General features: G+C 41.6%; 1 protein-coding gene across 1 annotated transcript in view; it reads left to right on the forward strand.

Annotated features, from left to right (window-relative positions):
* Positions 1-25,282, forward strand: part of LOC121869184 (tyrosine-protein kinase CSK-like) — a gene marked incomplete in the record, with an annotated part of 117,661 nt that overhangs the window by 79,937 nt on the left and 12,442 nt on the right. The window contains 4 exon segments of the mRNA XM_042370413.1: positions 11,758-11,836; positions 21,882-22,099; positions 23,348-23,480; positions 24,665-24,751. Of these exon segments, the coding sequence (XP_042226347.1) occupies positions 11,816-11,836; positions 21,882-22,099; positions 23,348-23,480; positions 24,665-24,751 (459 nt within the window).

The following is a 25,282-nucleotide window of genomic DNA, read 5'->3' on the forward strand; positions in this document are numbered from 1 at the left end:
TTCAAAACATTTACCAATTTTATTTTTTTCGTCATTCAAACTATTTACCTTTAATTTTATTTTCTAATTGCCGAATTGGGATGAAGTGAACGTGTCTAATTAAGGTATAGTTCTCTGTAGGACTTGTTTGCCATGGTGTTGTTGTTTTTCTTGGGGGCGGCGATATGTTTGTTTATTTACTTTAGGTTAGGTTGTTAGGTTAGGGTTGTGAATTCTGCGTCTGGTTAACATTATGTGGCCACACTTGGTGAATAATGTGGTGTGTGTGTGTGTGTGTGTGTGTGTGTGTGTGTGTGTGTGTGTGTGTGTGTGTGTGTGTGTGTGTGTGTGTGTGTGTGTGTGTGTGTGAGGATGGGAAAAGGTGGCCCATTGTTTTTTTGTGAGTGAATGATCGTGTGTATAGAGAGAGATGATTAATGCTTCTCAATATAGAAAACAGATATGTCATAACATCCGGGGCGTCATCATTAGCCTTCATTCCACACCTAACCTAACCTATCCCATCTACTCACACCCCCCTTCCACCACATCCCCAGCTCATCTATCCCTGCTTACCATCCCTCCCCCTATCCACCCATTCAGTCGCCCACATCACCCAGCGTTCAGCCATCGTGCGGGATTTCTGATCTAGTTAGCCATTGGTAATACGGTAGTGAAGAGTGCTGTAGGGGGACCAGTGCTAACAGGATGTGTGGCTGATGAGTGTGGCTGGGGGAAGAAGAGGGGCGGATGTGTCACTCCTGCTATCTCTCTCTCTCTCTCTCTCTCTCTCTCTCTCTCTCTCTCTCTCTCTCTCTTCTCACAGGGGTTGACTGAGGCAGCAGGTGAGGGAATATTGACATGTAATTGGCACTGCACACACACACACACACACTTATCCACAGTGCCTCTACACATGACTGTTGTGAGGGATTGTTTACACCTCATATTGAAACAGTTTCTTTAGCCAGAAGAACACAGATAATAATAACAATATTAACATGACTGAGGCAGTTGAGAGCCTGAGCTGCACCTGTACATTTATCTCAAGGAAGTTGATATATGATAAGGGAGGGAAGCAGTACAACACGGGTTGTGTTAAGGTGGAACAAGAGGACACAGCTGTCAGTATTATGTCTCGTTGGCAAATATATTTATTACAATGGTAATTTCTCTCTATCTACAGATAATTTATGATATAACGGTTTTGGTGGTACAATAAAAGTAGGGATATTAACACCTCGACAATTGATATTTTTTAAAAGTTGATTTAAAGGAGGTCTGGGACTAAGAGGAGCGCATGGGGGGTGGTCTTAGTAGCTCTGGGAGCCTTAAGTTGTATCTCTGATTATTCCAGAACTGGAAATAATTATTGGCATCAAGTGATTGACAGATTTGTAAAATAAATAGGGCACAGCAGTAGGTGTTAATATCCTGTAATTTTAATATTTTCAATTAAGCAAATTGTTCGTTTGTGTGATCTGTTTTTTTTTTCAATTAGGTCGTTATCTGCACAACTCTCTTCTGTGCAATAATCAGGGGTTGTGTTTTTGAAGAGCCAGAGGCCCCCCATAGTGTGTGACAGTGTATCAGGTGTTGGTAAACAGGTCATAATAGATTTCTTTCATTGCTGTGAGAGTGAGTGACTGTCGAGTGTGATACATGATACCGCACTGTTTATTGACTTTATTGTGAATGGCTTGTATGTGGTTTCTCCAGTTAAGTTTCTCATCAACAATAACTCCGAGGAATTTAGTATTTTGTTCACGTATATGGTTGAGTTTTATTTTATAAGACGAAAACATTAATCATTAACCCCAGTGGTGGAGTAATGTAGACGGACTCAAGACCACTATCACAAGTCCCTCAGAAAACCACACAATCTATGAGTCCCTTACAAGGTTCTTATGAGTGTAGTTAGCTGGTTGACCACCACCACCACCCCAGATAGTTATACCCAATGCTTAACGACCCCCCCTAGTAGTTGAGGAACCTAAACCAGCTCCTTAACAGCTTCCCAATAACCAGAATGTCGTGAGCCCTTGTAAAATACTGTGGCCCTGACTCTGTCTACTGAAGTACAGGTGTAGTGATAATGAGCCGCCAAGGTGGGTACAGGTGTTACATGTTTATTGGTCACTCATTCATTCATTTACTCACCCACTCACTCACCCGCTCGCTCACCCACCCACTCACTCACTCGCTCGCTCACTCCTACCACGAAGCTGAATTGGAGTAATGTACTGAAAATTATGACGATATCTTTCTCTTCAAGTAGAATCTCTGCCAGGTAGACCTTACCTTACCTTACCTTACCTTACCGTAAGAGAGAGAGACGGGGTGTGTGTATGTGTGTGTGTGTCAAAGTGTACATAATGCAGATGTTTATGTACTTACTAAGGATTAAACTATGTATGTATGTATGTATGCTGAAGATCGGGAGTGTGTCTCTGAATGGTGGTAGTAGTTGTAGTGAATGGTGGTGATGACGCTTGTGGTAGTTATAGTGGTGATGGTGGTGATGATAATTGTGGTGGGCTAGTAGCGTGGTGATGGTGGTAGGTGTAGTGATTGTGGCAGATTGTAATGGTTGTCTGGTTGTAAGAATTGTGGTAGTCATTGCTTTTCTGGTGTGGTGGTGGTGGTGGGATGGTCCTTATTGTGGTAGGGGTGTAGGGTTGGTGGCTGTGGTGATAATGGTAGTTACCGTTACTTATAAGATTAGATGGTGATTGTAGTGGTTGAATAATCGTGGTAGTTGTACTTTGTTTGTTTTTTGAAGTAATAATAATAATAATAATGGTGGTGGTGGTGGTGGTGGTGGTGGTGGCATCATCATGGTAATGGTGGTAGTGGGAGGGAATGGTAGGAGAGAGAGAGAGAGAGAGAGAGAGAGAGAGAGAGATGTACTAATATGTGTGTGTGTGTGTGTGTGTGTGGACAAGGATGTGCTGTTCTCGTGATATTAAACATTCATGATAACAACACTCCTTTGTACCTCCAAGTTCGCCTGCAGTTACACACACACACACACACTCTCCGTCTCTCTCTCTCTCTCTCTCTCTCTAAGATGGCGCCAAAGTGTCGTAGAGACGTGATCATGTTTTCATCCACCAATAAATGAGCAGGTAACAAGAGCAACACGTTTAAAGCACCAATGAGAGAGCAGGTAACAAAAGCAACACGTTTAAAACACCAATGAGAGAGCAGGTAACAAAAGCAACACGTTTAAAGCACCAATGAGAGACAGGCTGGTGGTGGCGGGAGAGACGGTATTTAACGGGATGGGAAGGAGAGGAGGAGAAGGAGGAAGGAAGAGGGGTGGGTGGTTGAAGGGAGGGGAGGAGAAGGAAGGGAAATAACAGTGGCGTTAGAGGGAGGGAGGGAAGACGTCAGCTAGAGAGAGAGAGGTGGAGGGAAGACGTCAGCTAGAGAGAGAGAGAGAGGACCGTTTTAAAACTATGCGGGAATTTGCCGACCTCGTAATGCAACCGGATGTGTCCTCTGCAAGCTGGTGAGGAGGGAGTGTGTGTGTGTGTGTGTGTGTGTGTGTGTGTGTGTGATTTCTTACACTCTTATCAACATTTTGTAGTACGTACAGTGCGAGCACGGACACACACACACACACACACACACACACACACACACACAGAGCGAGGCATCAAAGGGTGAAACACTAAGAAGAATAAAACACACACAGAGCTGGACGATGGCGTAAGCATAGCGGGTGTGTGGTAACCATGGCAACATCTCGGTGCCTCTGGTGGGTGTCCTGCAAGGCTTCATATTGACGATGGTGATGGTGATGTGGTGATGATGGTGATGATGATGGTGGTGGTGGTGGTGATGGTGGTGGTGATGATGGTGGTGGTGATGGTGATGATACTAAAACTATTACTAATGATAATATAAGTAATAGGATATCTAATTATTATTAAGAGTAAATGTATTAATAGGTAATTCAACGGTAATGATAACAACACCGGTGAGACTATTGATAATTAAATAGTTATCATAAATGGTTATCAATATTATTATTTGTCCCGAACTAACAGCTTCCTGGGTGTGTGTGTGTGTGTGTGTGTGTGTGTGTGTGTGTGTGTGTGTGTGTGTGTGTGTGTGTGTGTGTGTGTGTGTGTGTGTGTGTGTGTGTGTCCACCACGTCACACACACACACAGGAATTATGCTGAATGTGTCAGGGTTGGCACGGATGATGAACTGTTAGCTGAGGTGAACCAGAGCAGCTGTGTGTGTCTGTAAGTTAATGAAACAGTTTAGTTAGCCTCCTCCTGCAGGTAGTAGGGAGGTACTACCGCCAGGGAAGATATTGGAAGCATAATGTATTATCTAATGGTAGACCCTGCTGCCATATGTGACCAAGTCCCAGGTTGATGATCTGACTTTCTGCCTCATTTACACACAATTGTTGGGTCTCAATTGTTTCTCTTACTATTGACAACACAACATACACTATATACTGTATATGTTTCTCACTCTTGATTTTGTTTTAATTTTTGTATTTCTTTATGGTTATTTATTATTATTATTATTATTATTATTATTATTATTATTATTATTATTATTATTGTTGTTGTTGTTGTTGTTGTTGTTTCCCCAGGCCCCGATGTGGCTAATCCCCGTCAAAAAAAAAATAAAAAATACAGAGTGGATAATAATAACAATATTAACATGACTGAGCCAGTTGAGAGCCTGAGCTGCACCTGTACATTTATCTCAAGGAAGTTGATATATGATAAGGGAGGGAAGCAGTACAACACGGGTTGTGTTAAGGTGGAACAAGAGGACTCAGCTGTCAGTATTATGTCTCGTTGGCAAATATATTTATTACAATGGTAATTTCTATCAATCTACAGATAATTTATGATATAACGGTTTTGGTGGTACAATAAAAGTAGGGATATTAATACCTCGACAATTGATATTTTTTAAAAGTTGATTTAAAGGAAAGTAGCGTCCGTCTCTTTGTCTAGATTCCTACTCTGTCTGTCTGTCTACCTGTATGTCCGTCTATATCTCTCTGTCAGTCTGCCTGTTTGTTTTGGCTGTCTTTGTGTCATTCTGTCTATTTCTGCCAGACCGAAGGCATGACAGGTAGGATAGTGTCAGACTGAGGGCATGACAGGTAGGGTAGTGTCAGACTGGGGGCATGACAGGTAGGGTAGTGTCAGACTGGGGGCATGACAGATAGGGTAGTGTCAGACTGAGGGCATGACAGGTAGGGTAGTGTCAGACTGGGGGCATGACAGGTAGGATAGTGTCAGACTGAGGGCATGACAGGTAGGGTAGTGTCAGACTGGGGGCATGACAGGTAGGGTAGTGTCAGAATGGGGGCGTGACAGGTAGGGTAGATGCTCAGTGACCTTGCAGTGCCGAGGTAGTTTCACAAGGTCATCATCTGCCTCTGTGTGTGTGTGTGTGTGTAATAATAATAATAATAATAATAATAATAATGATAATAATAATTGACGGTTTACTGAAAAAGTTCTGCAGCCCAAAGGATGAAAATATACATTGGACATAAATGACTTATTACAGATTAATGTTTACAGTGGAGGTCACGTAGATCATGTGAGCTGAGGTGTTGAACAGCAGACACGTAGTGTAGTGACTCCCTCACAGATGGTGTTATGAGGGGCCTGATGTGGTGTAGTAATTCCCTCACAGGTGGTGTTAGTGGTGTGTGTGTGTGTGTGTGTGTGTGTGTGTGTGTGTGTGTGTGTGTGTGTGTGTGTGTGTGTGTGTGTGTGTGTGTGTACTCTCTCCTGACCTCCACCACGAAGACTGTACACACACATTAATATTTTACTGTTTTGTTTTGCAGTTGGTTGCTGTGCTGGACGTGTCTACAGTATTAGCTGGGGTTTAGGCTGTGGTCAGTGAGGTCAGGTGAGGTCGGGTCGGTGCGCGGCCAGACTGGTGGGTTGTTTTATCTTGTGTTGTTTACTGCGATCATTGACGAGTCCCCGGTCACCCTCCTGCTGTCTGTAGCTGTTGTGTATTAAGGTGATGGTCACTTAACCTTGTGTGAGGTGAGGACGCTCCACGTGCTTCCCTCCCGCGACGCTGTGTGGGGGGATGGTTACTGGTTCACCCCGCACATCACCCACCACTACCGGTTAGCATTGACCAGAATCTACGTCCTTTAGCTGAGGAATATTCCCCCCCCCCCACCCCCCCCGTCCCCTGCACATCCTCCCCTCCTTGACGCCGTGGCGGCGGGGGGTCGCTCCGTGGGGGGTGTTGCAGGTCCACAGCATGAATCTAGCCCCCACCCCCCACCCGTGGTGTGGTGCTTGTAACACCATCATCATCATCTAGGGTGTTGTCAAACACTAGAGGCTCGTGGCTGAGGAGGAGGAAGGAGGAAAGCAGTGGGGGGCAGCACTCAGTGTTTACCTTGTAAATCTGGCGATGCCCCGGGGGGAGAGTGGCAGGTATGCCAGGAATCCTGCCCCGCTATACCCCAGCCTGCCTGCCTGCCTGCCCCGACCAGTACCACCTTCCCACCAGCCTTCGTCTCTTCCCACCACGATTCGCCTCCTCCCCCATCCCAACCACCACCACCACCACCACTACTCTGCCGTAGCCCCTCTGTCCTCACCTGTACTTTGTCTACTGCTTTCACTGTCGGGGGGGCCACCACTCACAAACACACCCATTGTCGACCACATTGTTTAAAACCCCCAAACCACACACACACACACACACACACACACACACACACACACACACCACACACACACACCACACCACACCACACCACACACACACCACACCACACACATCCCACACACCACACCACACACATCCCACACCACACACATCCCACACCACACCACACACACACACCACACCACACCACACCACACCACACACACACACCACACCACACCACACACACACACCACCACCACACCACACCACACACACACCACACCACACACACACACCACACCACACCACACACACCACACCACACACACACACACCACACCACACACACACACCACCACACACACACACACACACACCACACACACACACACACACACACACACACACACACACACACACACACACACACACACACACACACACACACACACACACACACACACACACACACACACACACACATCACACACACACACACACCACCACACTACCCACACACACACACCACACACACCACACCACACACACACACACACCACACACACACCACACACACACACCACACACACCACACACACACACACACACACACACACACACACACCACACCACACCACACACACACACACCACACCACACACACCACACCACACCACACCACACACACACACACACACACACACACACACCACCACACACACCACACACACACACACACACACACCACACCACACACACACACACACCACACCACACACACACACACACACACACACACACACACACACACACACACACACACACACACACACACACACACACACACCACACACCACACACACACACACACACACTAAGTTGTGGTGTTTAGTGGATAAGGTGAGGAGTCCACCCCCTCTATGACCTTTGACCTGCTCTTCCATGACCTGTGGCCCTTATGACCTGTCTACCACCATGACCTGTGGCCTTATTACCTGTGCCCACACCATGACCTGTGACCCATGACCTGCCTACCACCATGACTTGTGACCCTTATGACCTGCTCCACCACCATGACCTGTGACCCTTATGAGCTGTCTACCATCATGACCTGTGACCTTATGGACCTGTCTACCATCATGACCTCCAGACCCATATGACCTGTCTACCACCATGACCTGTGGCCCTTATTACCTGTCTACCACCACTGACCTGTGACCCTTGTGACCTGTCTACCACCATGACCCTGTGACCCTTATGATCTGTCCTACCATGTCATGACCTGAAGCCCTCATGACCTGTCTACCACCATGACTCAGCCCTTATGACCTGCTCCACCACCATGACCTGTGACCCCATGACCTGTCTACCACCATGACTCAGACCTTATGAGCTGTCTACCATCATGACCAGGACCCTCTATGACCTGTCTACCACCATGACTGTGACCCTTATGAGCTGTCTACCATCATGACCTGTGGCCCTTATGACCTGTCTACCACCATGACCTGTGACCTCTTATGAGCTGTCTGCACCATCATGACCTGTGACCCTTATGACCTGTCTCACCATCAAGGACTGTGTGACCCTTATGAGCTGTCTACCATCATGACCTGGCCCTTATGACCTGTCTACCATCATGACCTGCTTGACCCTTATGAGCTGTCTACCATCATGACCTGTGACCCTTATGACCTGTCTACCACCATGACCTGTGAAGCCCCTTATGATCTGTCTACCATCATGACTGACCCTTATGATCTGTCTACCATCATGACCTGTGACCCTGAGTTGCCCACCATCATGACCTGTGGCCCTTATGACCTGTCTACCACCATGTGACCCTTATGAGCTGTCTACCATCATGACCTGGACCTATGACCTGTCTACCACCATGACCTGTGACCCTTATGAGCTGTCTGGCCTTGACCTCGCTGACCCACTTATGACCTGTCCTACCATCATCTGTGACCAGGCTGTCTTATGACCTCATGACCTGTGACCTTATGACCTGTCTACCACCATGACCTGTGTCCCTTATGATCTGTCTACCATCATGACTCAGACCTTATGATCTGTCTACCATCATGACCTGTGACCCATATGAGCTGTCTACCATCATGACCTGTGGCCTTATGACCTGCTCTACCACCGCGGCCTGTGAGCCACTTATAGGCTGTCTACCATCATGACCTGTGCCCTCATGACCTGTCTACCACCATGACCTGTGTAGACCCTTATGAGCTGTCTACCATCATGACCTGTGACCCTCATGACCTGTCTACCACCATGACCTGTGACCCTTATATGATCTGTCTACCACCATGACTGTGACCCATATGACCTGTCTACCATCATGACCTTATGACCTAGTCCCTTATGACCTGTCTACCATCATGACTCAGACCCTTATGATCTGTCTACCATCATGACCTGTGACTTATGATCTGTCTACCATCAAGACTGACCCTTATGATCTGTCTACCATCATGACCTGTGACCCTTATGACCTGTCTACCATCATGACTCAGACCCATATGATCTGTCTACCATCATCTCAGACCTTATGACCTGTCTACCATCCTGACCCTTATGATCTGTCTACCATCATGATGACCTGAGCTCTACATCATGACCTGTGACCCTTATGAGCTGTCTACCACCATGACCCTTATGACCATCATGACCTGTGGCCCTTATGACCTGTGATCTGTCTACTGTGACCCATCATGACCTGTGACCCTTATGAGCTGTCTACCATCATGACCTGCTGACCCTTATGAGCTGTCTACCATCATGACTCAGACCTGTGACATATGATCTGTCTACCACCATGACCTGTGACCTGTCTACCAATTATGACCAGACCCTTATGACCTGTCTACCATCCATGACCCACCCATGGACCACTTATGATGTTGTCACCATCATGACCTGTGACCCTTATGACCTGTCTACCATCATGACCTGTGACCCTTATGGAGCTGTCTACCACCATGACCTGTGACCCTTATGAGCTGTCTGCATCATGACCTGTGACCCATATGACCTGTCCTGTCATGACTGTGACCCTTATGAGCTGTCTACCACCATGACCTGTGACCCTTATGAGCTGCCATCCACCATCATGACCATACAGACCCTTATGATCTGTCTACCACCATGACTCAGACCCTTATGATCTGTCTACCATCATGACTGTGGACCCTTATGAGCTGTCTACCACCATGACCTGTGACCCTTATGAGCTGTCTACCACCATGACCTGTGACCCTTATGAGCTGTCTACCACCATGACCCTGCCCAGTCTGACCTTATGACCTTATGCCACCAACCACCACCATCATGACTCAGACCTTATGACCTGTCTACCATCCATGACCTGTGACCCTTATATGATCTGTCTACACATGACTGTGACCCTTATGACCTGTCTACCACCATGACCTGTGACCCTTATGATCTGTCTACCACCATGACTCAGACCCCTGTCTACCACCATGACCTAGACCCTTATGAGCTGCCTTACCACCATGACCTGGGTGACCCTTTTATGATCTCTACCATCATGACCTGTGACCCTTATGAGCTGTCTACCACCATGACCTGTGGCCCTTATGACCTGTCTGCCATCATTGACCCTGTGACCTGACCCACATAACCTGTGCCCTCATGACCTGTCTACCACCATGACCTGTGGCCCTTATGACCTGTCTACCATCTTGACCTTATGACTTTATGACCAGACCCTTATGACCTGTCTACCACCATGACCTGTAACCCTCATGACCTGTCTACCACCATGACTGTGAGACCCTTATGACCTGTCTACCACCATGACCTGTCTACCACCATGACCTGTCTAACACCATGACCTGTTGTTCTGGCACTCTACACCTGACACTTCACACCTGGCCTCTACACCTGACACTCCAACACCTGACACTCTCCACCCTCCACACCTGGCACTCTACACCCTGGCACTCCTACACACCTGACACTCTACACCTGACACTCCCCCGCTCTGGACACTCAACACCTGGACACTCCCCACCCTGACACTCAACACTGGCACTCTCCCACACCTGGCACTCTACACCTGGCACTCTACACCTGGCACACCTGGCACTCTACACCTGGACACTCCCCCGCTCTGGACACTCAACACTGCTGACACTCTCCACCCTGGCACTCAGTACACCCTGGGCACTCCGGCACCCCCACCTGGCACTCCACACCTGGCACTCTACACCTGGCACTCTACACCCTGGCGCTCTACACACGGCACTCCCCACTCTGACACTCAACACCTGGACACTCTCCACCCTGGCACTCTACACCTGGCACTCTACACCCTGGCACTCTACACCTGACACTCCCCGCTCTGACACTCAACACCTGACACTCTCCACCCTGGCACTCTACACCTGGCACTCTACACCTGACACTCTACACCCTGGCACTCTACACCCTGGCACTCTACACCTGACACTACACCTGACACCTTACACCATCTGTGGCTGGTGACAGTATCTGGAGTGGCAGTTTGACGTGGTGGGGCTCGGGGCTGTACCCAACTATTTGATTTTTTCACCTCCCTCTCACTATATTCCCTTCATCTCCTTTTCTACTCCTCCTCCTTAATTGATCCACTATCTCTTCCTTCTTCTTCCATCTCCTCCTCCTCAGGGGTTTGAGATACCACTCACATAGATGACGTGACCACCCTTCCTCCCCTCACCTGTATGCCCTGGGGAGCTAAGATAACACGAGCAAGTAATATTAATATAACTAAGATAACACCCAGCATCAGGCTCCTCTTGGTGGTAAAGGGAGCGTTATCAGTTTTGATGTGACCTAAGGTATGGTTTGTTATTAGTGTACTGTATTAAATATTTGCTGTAGTGATTACTCTTATTATTATTATTATTATTATTATTATTATTATTATTGTTATTTTATTATTATTATTATTATTATTACTATTACTATTTTTTATTATTCCAGTATTATTAGTTTTATTATTATTATTGATATTTTTGTTTTCTTAAAAGCTTTCACCATTGTGTGTGTCGACCCTTCATGTTGGTGACATGTTTCAGGCACTGTGATGGAGGAGGGTGAAGAGACTTCATCACTATAGGCCTACACGACAACACCATGAGCCACACCAAGACCAGGGTGAGTGTCAGCCCCAGTCAGGGTGAGTGTCAGCCCCAGTCAGGGTGAGTGTCAGCCCCAGTCAGGGTGAGTGTCAGCCCCAGTCAGAGTGAGTGTCAGCCCCAGTCAGGGTGAGTGTCAGCCCAGTCAGGGTGAGTGTTCATGTAGAAGTTATTATCAGGTTGAATCAACCAAGATCAGGTTGAGTGTTAGGTATTAATCCTTAAATGGCAGGCAAGGATTCCCTAATCTGTCTCCATCATACTTTACACAAAAACTGGAATGCAAGGAACACGAAACATCCATTGATGTTGGCTGTTGTTGCAGGGTTAAACAGCCATTGTCAAGGTAAGTGAAAGGAACCAGTATTTAAAGTTGTGTGTGAGGAAAGGTGTAGGTGAGACTCAGCATCCAGGTAAGGTGTTAACTCACAGCAGCCCTAATGAGAACACAGAGCAGTTGTGAACAAGGAAACACCGTGCATGATGCCGGCCTTACCAAGAAAGTAACACAGCTTTAACAGGTGTTGCAGTTTGATATCAACATGAACTCATTTATTTGGCTATTGTATATTCTTCTTCGTCATGGTCTGTACAGGTAAAGAAGTGTTTACTGTTGTTGTCTCAGTGTTTGTCATTACTGGATACACTTTTCATTGCCTTGTGGAAACGCCAAGTGTCCCTATACAAATCTCTCACTCGTGCACATTGGTGCTTATGTATATGAGGCAAAGTCATATCATCCAGTTTGTGTGAAATACCAACTGAGAATGAAGAAATTCCATCATTGATATACAGTATAGTTTGATTGAAGGTAAATTTGCATGGCATACGTATATATAAAACAGTCCCAAGAAGGAGGTGGATACTGTATATGGTGTTGGTGATACTGTATTTTAAAACTTGTATCATAATCTACAGTTGAAGCTTATTTTTTGCCCTTCATATATTGAGAATTGTTAGTTTTTATTAACATTAACATACCAGTACATTTCTGTGTATGGTTAAGCACACCATAAAATGCCCCACCATCAAATATTCCATAAATGTTTAGCATCACTGAATATCTGTGACTTCATGAACAGTGACTTGAGATGTCAATAGATTTGTCCATGTATGTTTAGCCTGTATGGTGACAACAGAGCTGCCTTTAACATATACTTCAATAATATCATTTACTCTATATCACCTTGCACTGACTAATGTCTTCTTAAACCACACCAAATGTACTTTATTTAGAAAGTAATTTGGGAAGTAATTTCTTGATAGGTGATTTTGCTGGCCTATTTTTACACTGTCAAGTACATGTAGTTTTCTGTTTCATGACATTGACAAGTTTCACATAATAATCCCTGCTTTGATTGGTCAGTGTAAGTCATTATAAAGTTCGAGATTATTTGTTGTAATGAACCATCCCTATAACATGAACTGTGTCTTTTTAACTGTGACTAATGTTTGCACCCTCACTTGTACCTTAACCCCCTGTGTAGTAACATAAGATTGTGACCGAGCAGTTACCAGAATTACTGTAATCCTCCCATCCCTAAGTGATAGTCTAGTAGCTGGGATATTGGTCCGGAGATACACTCAAGCTTAAAGTATACTATGTAGGGAAAGTACTGCAGTTGATTCTATATCTTTATTACACTCAGCCACGTGCTACTGTACTTAACTCTGAAGTACTGTACTATGCTTAACTGACTGGTATGGTACTGTACTTAACTCTGAAGTACTGTACTATGCTTAACTGACTGGTATGGTACTGTACTTAATTCTGTAGTACTGTACTATGCTTAACTGACTGGTAATGTACTGTACTTAACTCTGTAGTACTGTACTATGCTTAACTGACTGGTATGGTACTGTACTTAACTCTGTAGTACTGTACTATGCTTAACTGACTGGTAATGTACTGTACTTAACTCTGTAGTACTGTACTATGCTTAACTGACTGGTAATGTACTGTACTTAACTCTGTAGTACTGTACTATGCTTAACTGACTGGTATGGTACTGTACTTAATTCTGTAGTACTGTACTATGCTTAACTGACTGGTATGGTACTGTACTTAACTCTGTAGTACTGTACTATGCTTAACTGACTGGTATTGTACTGTACTTAACTCTGTAGTACTGTACTATGCTTAACTGACTGGTATTGTGCTGTACTCCATATACAGTGCAATACTTTATATGTACAGTAGTCAGCAATGTGGTCAAGTTCTATCATATCTGTACAGCAGTTTGGTGTTCTCAGTACACAGTGCCTTGGTGTGTGGTAGTGCAGTGCTGCGTCTTGACAAAAATTAATGTTCCCTAATATGAAAGTTTTCTTCATTCTTTTTTTTCCTCTTTCTTTTCCTCTCACCCTTCCTTCTTCCTCCTTTTTCTTTCTTACTCTCTCCCTTTTTCTTCCTTGTTTTATCATTCTGTCTCTCTCCCCATCTTCCTTCCTTCCTTCTATCCTCCTCATCTTTATTTTCTTGTCTTCCCTTGTCCCTCTCTCCCTTTTTCTGCCTTCCTTCTTTCTCCTCCATTTTTTACTTCCCATTTTGTTATCTACTTTTGGTTCCACTCTTCCTGTGCTAAATTATTATTATTATTTTTTTTTTCATAACCAGAAATTCTCCAGTGGGAAAAATAGCAGTTTATGTTTGATTAGCCTAATAACTGATTGGTTTGGTTAGGTTAGGATAAGATAGGTTAGTTATGTGTAAATAAAAATAGGTTAGATTTATATATGGTCAGATTCTTGAGTTAGGTTGAGTTGGGTTCATATAGGTCAAGTTAGGTTGGGTTAGGTTGAGTTGAGTTGCATTAAAGTTTATTAAGTTTGGTGGAAAATGGCTGTGGATTGATGTTGATTATGATGGGTAAAATTAGTTTAGGATTGGTTGGGATTTTGTTAATTTGTGATGGTGTTTTTCATTTTTTTTTCTGCCTGAATTTCTGGTTAAGAGATTCAGAAAAGAGAGTGTGGTCTGGATATAAGGATACTGCACATTTTCCAACTTTTATAATACATGAAGCACAGTACAGGTATAACACTTTAATAATTCTAATATTTTGATCCCATTTGTTGTATGGCTCATGAGCACTGGATCCACTTTTGAATCAGTGACTGACCCTTGGCTTGAGTGTATCTCTTTGAGGGTTTTTAAACACTAGGTGTGTGTGTCTGTGTGAGAGGAGAGCGGTTTTACATAAATGTTTTGCTTCACCTTCAGTTATGTTGAGCAGGCTCTTGGGTCATCAGAGGCAAGTCACCAACAGGTGCCATACGTGAGTCATTCTTTACCCAACCAGTCTTTCATCTTTACTGTGCATGACTCGTAAATGATGCGTAACTCTGGATATAGATGTCTTCTCTGTTTATTTACACTAAATCATTTGCAGAGAAAGGTCATGATCATGATGATGATAATGATGATGATGGTTCTTGTATGATTGCACGCAGTTCAGCAATTTAACTCACAACAGGTACCCACATGATGCATGTTGATTTGATGGTCAGTTTTGTGCTTTTTACTCTACAGTGGATTTGCTCCATTGTAAGACACTTTTTATTAGTGCCTGCTGCTTGTTGTTTACTCCAGTTGGTTACTAATATGAAATAACACCTTTATATACACCGCATTAACATTTATTTGACGTGCTTTGTGAAGATGGCCAGCGAGAGGAAATCTTCAATGAAGAAATTCCTGTAACTTGTAGCTGAAGAAGTGAGCTTTTCCACATGTTCTAGTGCACTACTGTCTACATACAGTACAGTACAGTATTATTAACTTCTTCTGCAATATGTGACCACTAGGTGGGGTTTATGGTATGTTTTATTATCATTATAGGCTGACTTAATAAATGAATGGCTTTAGAAGGAGGAGATTAACATACCTAATACTGTTAACAAATATCTTTTAAGATGTAAATTTTCTTGGATTTACAGCATTTTCTAAATAACAATGTACAGTATATTCCTTTTTATATGTACTGTTTACATATATATATATATATATATATATATATATATATATATATATATATATATATATATATATATATATATATATATATATATATATATATATATATATATATATATATATATATATATATATATATATATATATATATATATATATATATATATATATATATATATATATATATATATATATATATATATATATATATATATATATATATATATGAAAGTTTGTAGAAAGTACTGTGCTGTGGCAGTAAACTTTGTAAATTCAGTCTCTTCTCACATAATGACAGGAATACTGTACACTGTGTGTGTATACAGTACTGAAGTTCACCCTGGTGCAGCTTCAGTTATCTGTGATACCTGACAATGATATTCCCAAAAGTTATTGTTAAGAACAGTTCCATAAATGAAACATTATATGTACTGTACAGTACCATGTACATGTACTGTAAGATAATATATGTGTACAATTGACTGGGAGGTGACCTGGGATATTCTGTAGTATTGTATTATACTTTATGAGTGACTAAGGCAAAAGCAGGGTTTTTATTTCAAGCCTGTGCCTTGACTATATCATTCTGATGTTTTAATTGACTGGGAAAACTGTCAAAAGTTACAACATTATCTGTATCTGTATATGAGTATTAAATGTATATTTTCTTAACATTTCTCCCTGGCATACTTCTTGATGAGAAAGATAATGTAACTTAATATAAGACCAGTGACAGTAGAGGGATGACAAAGTTTGATAATAAGTCAGGGTCACATAAGGTTGTATTATAAGTTTTCCTCGGGATTCTTAAAGATACTGTTTCAGCTGAGGGTGAGTCTCAGTAAGTAACATATTTATCAAGCTTAGGATGCACTGTATATGTTCCAATGGTGTGAGGGAACATCTCACTTTATATAACCAGAAAGATGAAGAATTATTAGCTGTATTGTACACATGCAAATCTGTATTTATAGCTTTAATTATTGAGCTGCGGTGTTTTATGATTGTTAAAAAAGGATAATTCACATGCAATACTGTTTTTGAAAATCTTATAATCACTATGACACACAAGCTCATGCTTCCACCACTTGCATGAACTCCTTTTTTCTGTTGCTCTTTCTCACATCTATTATCGCTTGATTATCCTATACAAGTACACTAATGCACAATAAGAAACATACATTCTGAAGCAAGGCAGAGGTCCTTCTACAAAAAGTAGGGGTTCATCTGTGATAAGCCTCCTTCCGTTTACCATGGTGTTACAGAGATGCTGTCATGGCACTTAAGGTAGGATTATCTGCCTGGGAGGAGCTGTATGCTGGTGTCTCAGATACTATAGTGCAGTATGGAAGAGTTGGTGGATAAATTGAAGAATGGAATGGAGTCAAAGTGTATGAGAGTGAATGTGGCAAAAACAAAAGTATTTATTAGTGTTATGGGTGAAAGATGCATGGTGGAAAGTGGCAAATGGCCATGTGCTGTCTGTAAGAAAGGTGTTGGCAGCAATAATGTGCAGTGTGTGTGGAGGGTGGGGACATAAGAGGTGCAGTGGTGTATATGGCAGGATGTTGCTGATTTTTTTTTTTTTTTGTGGGGATTAGCCCACCCAGGCACAGGTCACTGACCCACATCAGGGCCTAGGGAGCGAAAATGTAATAATAATAATAATAATAAGGAACCATAAAGAAATACAAAATGAAAAAAAAAATAAAGTGAGAAACAATACAATATATGTATGTTGTGTTGTCAATAGTAACAGAAACAATTGAGACTCTGCAACTGTGTGTAAATGAGGCAGAAAGTCAGATCAGCAACCTGGGACTTGGTCACAGTTTTTGTGATGCCATATGGCAGCAGGGTCTACCATAGACAACACATTATGCTTCCAATATCTTCCCAGGGGGTAGTACCTCCCTGTTTGGTATGCCCTGCATACATAAGTAATCATGTGGACTTACACGGTTGGAGAAACTGAGCTGTATTGATGAGTTCTCTTCTGTTACTTGGGTGACATGATCAGTGTTGGAGGTGGTGCTCAATTGTAAGGGTTGGTAATGGCTGGAGGAAGTTTAGGGAGTTGTTTTTATTATTTGTCATTGCACCACTTGGTCCATTCTTTGTTACTTTGTTATGAACTTTATTTGTCTACTGTTAGTACAGGAGGAAACCGGAGTACCAGAAGGAAACTTGTGATGTTTGATAGTGTCATACTGGATAACACGCTTCCCACGTGTGTCCGGGTGAAAGATACACGCAATGCCGCTGTACCACCAATGCTGTAAGAGGAACTTCCCTCTATCACAAAAGAAATATATTTGCAACTCTGTGAAAATAATGATGTTGTATTTCTGTAAAACTTGGGCAAAGAGAATGACATACACAAGCTTGAGCGAGCAAAATGAGAATGGTGAGGTGGCTGTGGAGTGTGACGGTGAAAGAAAATATATCCTGATCATGTGAAAGTGGACCCTAATAATGGCTGACAAGCATAAGAATGGTGATAAACTTATATTATGGAAAAGAAACACATTAATAATATAGATGAAAATGGACATAACAAAGAGTTTGGAGAAGGAGAAATGCTGACAATAATCGGTTGCTTGTTTGGCTCGAAATGTTTAACAATCGTACTCTTATTATTCACATGAAGCAATATAATTCAGCTTAACTATTGGTTAAATAAATTTTGTGGACCGATTTGGAAATCTAAATTTTTCTTATAACATTGTGTCTGAGTTCCAAGTTGTGAATGAATGACCTACGAACTCAACCCTCTAATAACTCGGAACATCCAAGTCATGTGTGCTCTTATAAATCTATTATCTATATCATGAATGCTAAGCCAACCACAAGCAGCATAAATCTTCAGCTTTTCAAGTTAAATATTGTTAGTTTACATTTTGGGGCAGAATTTTTTGGGTTATTAATACTGTACTGTACATGGATTTTGGGGTTGAAATATTTTTTAGTTGCAACACATCTTGGTTTTTAACATGGGACGGTATAGGAGGATGTGCCTTGTTTAGCAAAAAATTCAGCCAGCAGACATTTTTTCAGGAACACAGTTGCTAGTTAAATTAGACTTTGAACACACTGTCCTTTCTCTTCTGTGAACCTTTGTGTTTTCCATCCATCAGTGTATGCATCTGTTCTTTGTCTGATCATCCAGTTCGAGGGTCTTACCCAGGTGAGGACAGTTTGCTTTATTTTCTAACTTCTAGCAGGTGATACTGTACCTTCACAGTGGGTTGATGGACTCTCTTAAGTATGAAGCATATGTACCTTGGGGCTTGAGGCAGGCAGTGTTGGTGTAGGTTGATGTTGTCCTCAGGTGGCAGTTGTTTTGTGTTGTGCTTCCGGTATAAAATCTTTGAGGTGATAAGGCCCTTAAGGACTAATAAGATATTACAGTGGTCCCTCGGTTAACGAGATTTCAGTTAACGATTTACCTTCCATAAGATTCTTAACTTTGGTTAACAAGCAATCCCTCGATTAACGAGTTTTTTACAAGCCGACTTCAACATGTTTTCGCTTGCATTTGGCGGTCCACCAGCTGTAGTATTAGTCCGCCAATACAGTAATCGGTTTTAGGGCTTAAATTCCTTACTATTTTAGTGAATATCAAGAAGTTTATACTATACAATAATTTTAAAAGTTTAATATTAACTTTTTTAGTCATTTTAACAATTATTGAACATAATTGAAGGTAAAGAAACTAGTTTCTGGCGTGCCATCCAGCCTGTTAACACACCAGACAGGCGTTAGTCTCCCTCTGTTTTCAGTGGAGGTAACATCTTGCTTGAGACTCTTCAACTAAACGCTTTTTTTCTGTGTTTCCAAGCAAATTATTGGTCATTTTGAAATATATTTTACATATTAACAATATATAATGCAGTGCAGTGTTGACTTAAAGAAAATAATCTTGAAATATACCAAGAGAACTAAAATTTTATGGGTGAAATGGTGCCATGGGGTGACTTCTCTTCCACCCCAATGCCTTCTCTTTTTCCTTCTCCTCCACCCCCATTCAAATTCCCATCATCATCATCATCATCATCATCCAGGAGCCTTCTACATACACACCTCAAAGTAAGTGTACTTTTCTACTTTTTTTGTTGAATTTAGGCAATTTTCGGTGAGCTGGAACCAATTACCCAAAAACCCATTGAAACAATGGTCTCGATTGACAGGTTTTTCGGTTAACGAGCAACCTGCTGGAACGGATTGTGCTCGTTAACCGAGGGACCACTGTATTATAATTTTCAAAAACTGTCACTGTTTCATTGTGGCATCTGGATGACACCTTCAGTAATTGCTGTAAATGGTGAACATATTTATACTCCTCTTGCTTCATCCATTGTTCTATTGTCTTGTGGTAAAAGTTGCCCCCTGGTGGGGACTTATATGGGAAATATAATTCCTAGAGGTTTGTCATTGTTGCCTCAGTTATAATGTTTTACATTGAAAACTTCTATGTGTCATGACCATGTGTTGTGCTGAGATGGAGTTGTATTACTTTATTTTACTGTGTTTAGCACTTCAAAATAGAATACATAGATCTATAAGAGAAATTTTCTAAATATGTACAGTACTGAAAAAAAAATTGTTAAGAATGCCCCATGAGGGGGGACGGGGGGTGGGGGGGTAAGTTCTGTACAGGTTAACGATGTTAATTTTTGGGCAGAGTAGAAAGTGAAGGTAAATACTGAAGTGTCAAATGGACCAATGTTGTTTGTGTGGCCGTGCCAAAAACACTATTTATATCCGTTCACCATGTTGCCCACCATTTGAAAGTTTAAGTGTCAAGATCCATTTCAGTGACACCCAGTTTTAAATAACCTATTTTAAATCATATGAAGGAACTGGACACTCTTCTGTATCTGCATGTGACTGACTTTGGTCCATCACAACGTAGTGTACAAGTTAATTTATTTATTTTTTTTGCACCACTGATTCGGTGTCAAAAAGGGGCGTCAAAAGTGTCCAGCGACTGTTTCCTCTATTCTTAAATTTGATATTGTGATCCATAGTGACGCACCATAACATATGTACAGTACAGTAATAGGAGATTATCGGTCCTTCTTTTTTTACGAAAGAAGATTGAAAGAACATTAAAGGAAATGGGTGCAAAGGAAAAAAAATACATAACCGGTAGATAAAATTTCACTAAAGTTGGTAATGATGTTGATAGTGTAGTGGTGAAGGGGGAGCAAGAGCCAGTGAAGGTGCTAATATATCATAGACACCAACTGGATGAGTAGTACACAGGGGTCAGTGGTAGAAATAGACCTGGTGGTAATGATGGCTGTTTTCTGTAAAGGCTTGTATACATGCCTCCCTTTCCTCCCCCGGTGTCCTTGTTTCACTCAATCTAGAGACAGATTGGCAGTAACTGATTGATGAAGAAGGAGAGAGTACAGTATGTTAATCAGAGAGATGTACTGTATATGTTGTATTGTACTGGTAAAGATAATAAAGGTGTAATGAGTCGCATAATAAATAATTGGTATGAAGTGAAGGGGATTGTGATACTGTTTTTATATTGTTACTTGAGGGATGGTGTTTTTAATATGAGTTTGGATTAATTTAATTTCAGTGAGAAAAAAAAACGCCTAATATTGTTTCGTTATTTCCGTCTGAGTGAATTGCATTTTGTTAAGCAAGATAAGGGCTGTGTGGCCTGGTGTACGCATGATAAAAGAACTGACAAGCCTACATACAGTACAGCAAGGAGTACACAACCAACTTTGCCTGTCATCTGTGGTATGTGACTGAACTGGAGTTTTTAAATTGTGAATGCAGAACACTCCCCCTGCACCAGTTTCCCCTTATAGATCCTTAGGCCTTTAGTATAGCATTCAGTGTACTGTACAGTATTGTGTACACTGATTTATGAAGATACATTAATTGATATGTGTATTTGAGTGCTTCCTTAGTACTTATTATTCTAGAATAAGTCATGTGAATATATGCACACAGCAGTAAATTGTTATTGTTGGATATTTATATTTTTTTACAACAGAACTTGGTAGATGACTGAAATTTAATATACAGTATTTGTTACTGACAAGTGAAATTTGTGTTTCAGGGTACTTGGGCCCCTGGTACAGAGGTTGTGGCACGTTTTGCTTTCTCTGGTACGTCTGCAGATGACTTACCCTTTCTCAAGATGGACAGATTAACCATTGTTAGACCGACCAATGATCTAAACTGGGTTAAAGCAAGGAACAGAAATGGAGAGGAAGGCATGATACCCACATCATACGTAATGGAGTGGAGAAAAGAAGTCAAGTTGAATACCATGGCGTAAGTACATACACCTTGTCCAGCCGTCATACTTGTGAATTATTACTCATGTATTTAGTTACCTCTATACAGTGCAGTATTAACCCCCATTTAACGAACATAAGTAATGGGTATAATCTGTTATATTGAGGTTTTACATCTAATAGACCTCAATATAATGGACTGTACTCTTTCATATATACAGTAGTCCATTAAATAAAAGTCTCATTATAGTGTATTTGTTATACGTCATCAGTATTTAGTAAAGCCCTGATTCTCTTAGACTGTTTACGAACTTGAGTCTTTTAGAGGCTGACAGAGGTACAAATTATCTTCACCACAAAGAAAAAAAAGTGTGTGTATTTACCGAGTGACAGTACCGTATGTGTGACCACCTTCCATTCTACCGTTTAATTCACGCAAGTTCGGTGATTACTCGAGACCATTTTCGGTGCCTGGAGAACAAGGTGAAACTCATACTGTTATCAGACTAAAAATGAAGACAGAACAGTTCAGACTTATGGTAGAAGGGAGTTGATGAGGTGCACTAATTATGTAGAAGGAGGGAACTCATGGTATACTAATTATGTAGAAGGAGGGAACTCATGGTATACTAATTATGTAGAAGGAGGGAACTCATGGTATACTAATTATGTAGAAGGAGGGAACTCATGGTACACTAATTACATAGGAGGAGGGAACTCATGATACACTAATTACAAAGGAGGGAACTCAGAAGGATGAAATATACAGATCTGATGGTGTAATGGTTTTTCATTATGAGTCTGATATGGTAATATTGTCACTGTAAACACCATATATAAACCTGTACTGTATACTGTATCTTATTGTGAGAACAGAGAGTAAAACTATTTGACAAGAGATTTATAATGATGATTTTTTTGTGTTAATGTGAGAGTTTTTCTTTATGATTAACTGCAGCAAATTGTCACATGTTCTGATTATCTTTTTTTAATGAGCATAAAATTTTAAGGTGTATTTTTCAACTAAGGTACTTTAGAGAATGGATCTGAGCTTTACCCAACCCAACCCAACCCAACCCAACCCAACCCAACCCCCAAAGTTGGTTCATCTACCATCTGGTTAATTTCACTTGTTATGCTGATTAGGTATTTTTTACTATAGCTTGTGTGAAGGACAATAACTTATCATTCTAACCTAACTTAAACTGACCTGACCTAACTTAGACTGACCTAACTTAAACTCCAACCAAACCTGCTGTAATTCTAAAGTTAATTATCTCCTCAGCTGGTTCCATGGTAAAATTACCCGAGATGATGCAGAAAGCTTGTTAAATCCTCCTGAGGACGGTCTTTTCCTTGTCCGAGAGTCAACAAACTTCCCTGGCGACTATACCCTCTGTGTCTGCTACGAAGGCAAGGTAGGGGAACTAACCTTGGTCTTTCTACAAAAATTGAACACTTTCTTTAAGACCTCCACCACTTATTAGATCAGTTTTCTTGCCCTCTACTTTACCCTTCAACATATCATTCATGTAAGTTTTTGTTGTCTGTTGTATTATTCCTTTTAAAATCTAGCCTACATGTTAAAGGGTCATGTCATAGTTGACAGGACACTGTGTTTGGAACCTCTGTGTGCGTTAGTGTAAAGAGTTATGTTTATTACCAGTAAGTACTGTTTGTGTTGCGGACTTTAGAATTCATTATCATGCCAGTGTTGAATCTCTGAACTTAAACATACAGTACATTACACTGCAGTGTTTGGTCCAGGAAAACTCAGGCAAATGTTTGCCAGTTTATTGGTGTGGCGAGGAGAACTGTGCTCAAGCACAGAGCGAGAGTGAGTGGCCATTCCTAGGCCGCCAACGAGTATATATACCGGCTGACTGAACAAAGCTGTCTCGACTCAAGTCTTGAACCAAGTTCAGCCGCGTTAGCCAGCCGACTCAACAACAGTCACATGAGAAAAACAACTCGTAACAAAAATCTATAAGCATCCGTTAAGTATATTATATTACATTAAATTCCTAATATAGTTATTCTTCAGTCGCTACAACACAAAAATTATGGGGTGTTGCACGCTTTAATTTTTGTATGTTTTAAATTGCTTGTTTGGGGGATCAGAATTGCCATTTCACTGAGCTACAGGTCCATAGTCACACAATGAAATATCATTTCTACATATATACTGTATTTACACACATACTGTACAGTAAATACATATTGTACACACACACACACACACACACACACACACACACACACACACACACACACACACACACACACACACACACACACACGTGCCAAAACAATGTTGTGTCAGCAATGCACACAGCAGTAAATGGGTACCTAAGTTTAAAACTTGGGGAAATGAAGGCGGTCGAGTGCAGTACCGGCCATGCTGCTTCCTTGTGTACTGAAGGCTTAGTATACAGTGTGCTGTATCCACACTGCCCCTAACAAGCAGTCATGCCTATGGGACCAACTTCTTTCACTGTACAGACAATACAGTACAGTATTAGTGTACAGGGTATTGAAATTTTATTATTGCAACTCATATTTACTAAAGCTTAAAAGGTTACTGATTTAGTTTCTATTTCAGGTTGAGCATTATAGAGTTATATACAAAGACAACAAGTTAACCATTGATGAAGAAGAATTTTTTGAACATCTAACAAAACTGGTTGAGGTAAGAAGCCTTGTCCAGGTTATGAACTTTTCTTATGATGATAATAATAATAATATTTATTTAGTAAAATTGTCATACAGGTTTACAAATGAATATACAGTACACTGCATGTGTGTGTGTTTGTGTGTAAAACTTTTAGATTGTGGCTGGAATTTTAAAGAGCAAGTGAATATATGGACATGAAATAGTTATAATATAGATATTGGTGAATTCTACCTCTTACGTATAGATATGGAAAATTTTGTACTTGTGATAGATAAGTATAATTGTATATTTTGTATTTATTGTATATTGAGTTACTGTTCCCATCTAGTAAAAGGAACATCTCTTTGTCCTCCACTAACTCTTCCATACGTTTACTCATCAACTGTGGCACTGTGTAACTTCCGGTACTCTTAATTTGGTTTATATTTGGTACAGGTGTGAGTACAGTACTATAGGAGTCTGACTCGCTTTAACAAAGATATATTAGATTAAACTTGCAACTCAACAGCTGTAGGGGTGGTGCCAGAGGTGTGTATTACTGTGCAG

Source organism: Homarus americanus, unplaced genomic scaffold (assembly GCF_018991925.1).
Source record: "Homarus americanus isolate GMGI-L3 unplaced genomic scaffold, GMGI_Hamer_2.0 scaffold25467, whole genome shotgun sequence".
Classification (NCBI taxonomy): Eukaryota; Metazoa; Arthropoda; class Malacostraca; order Decapoda; family Nephropidae; genus Homarus; species Homarus americanus.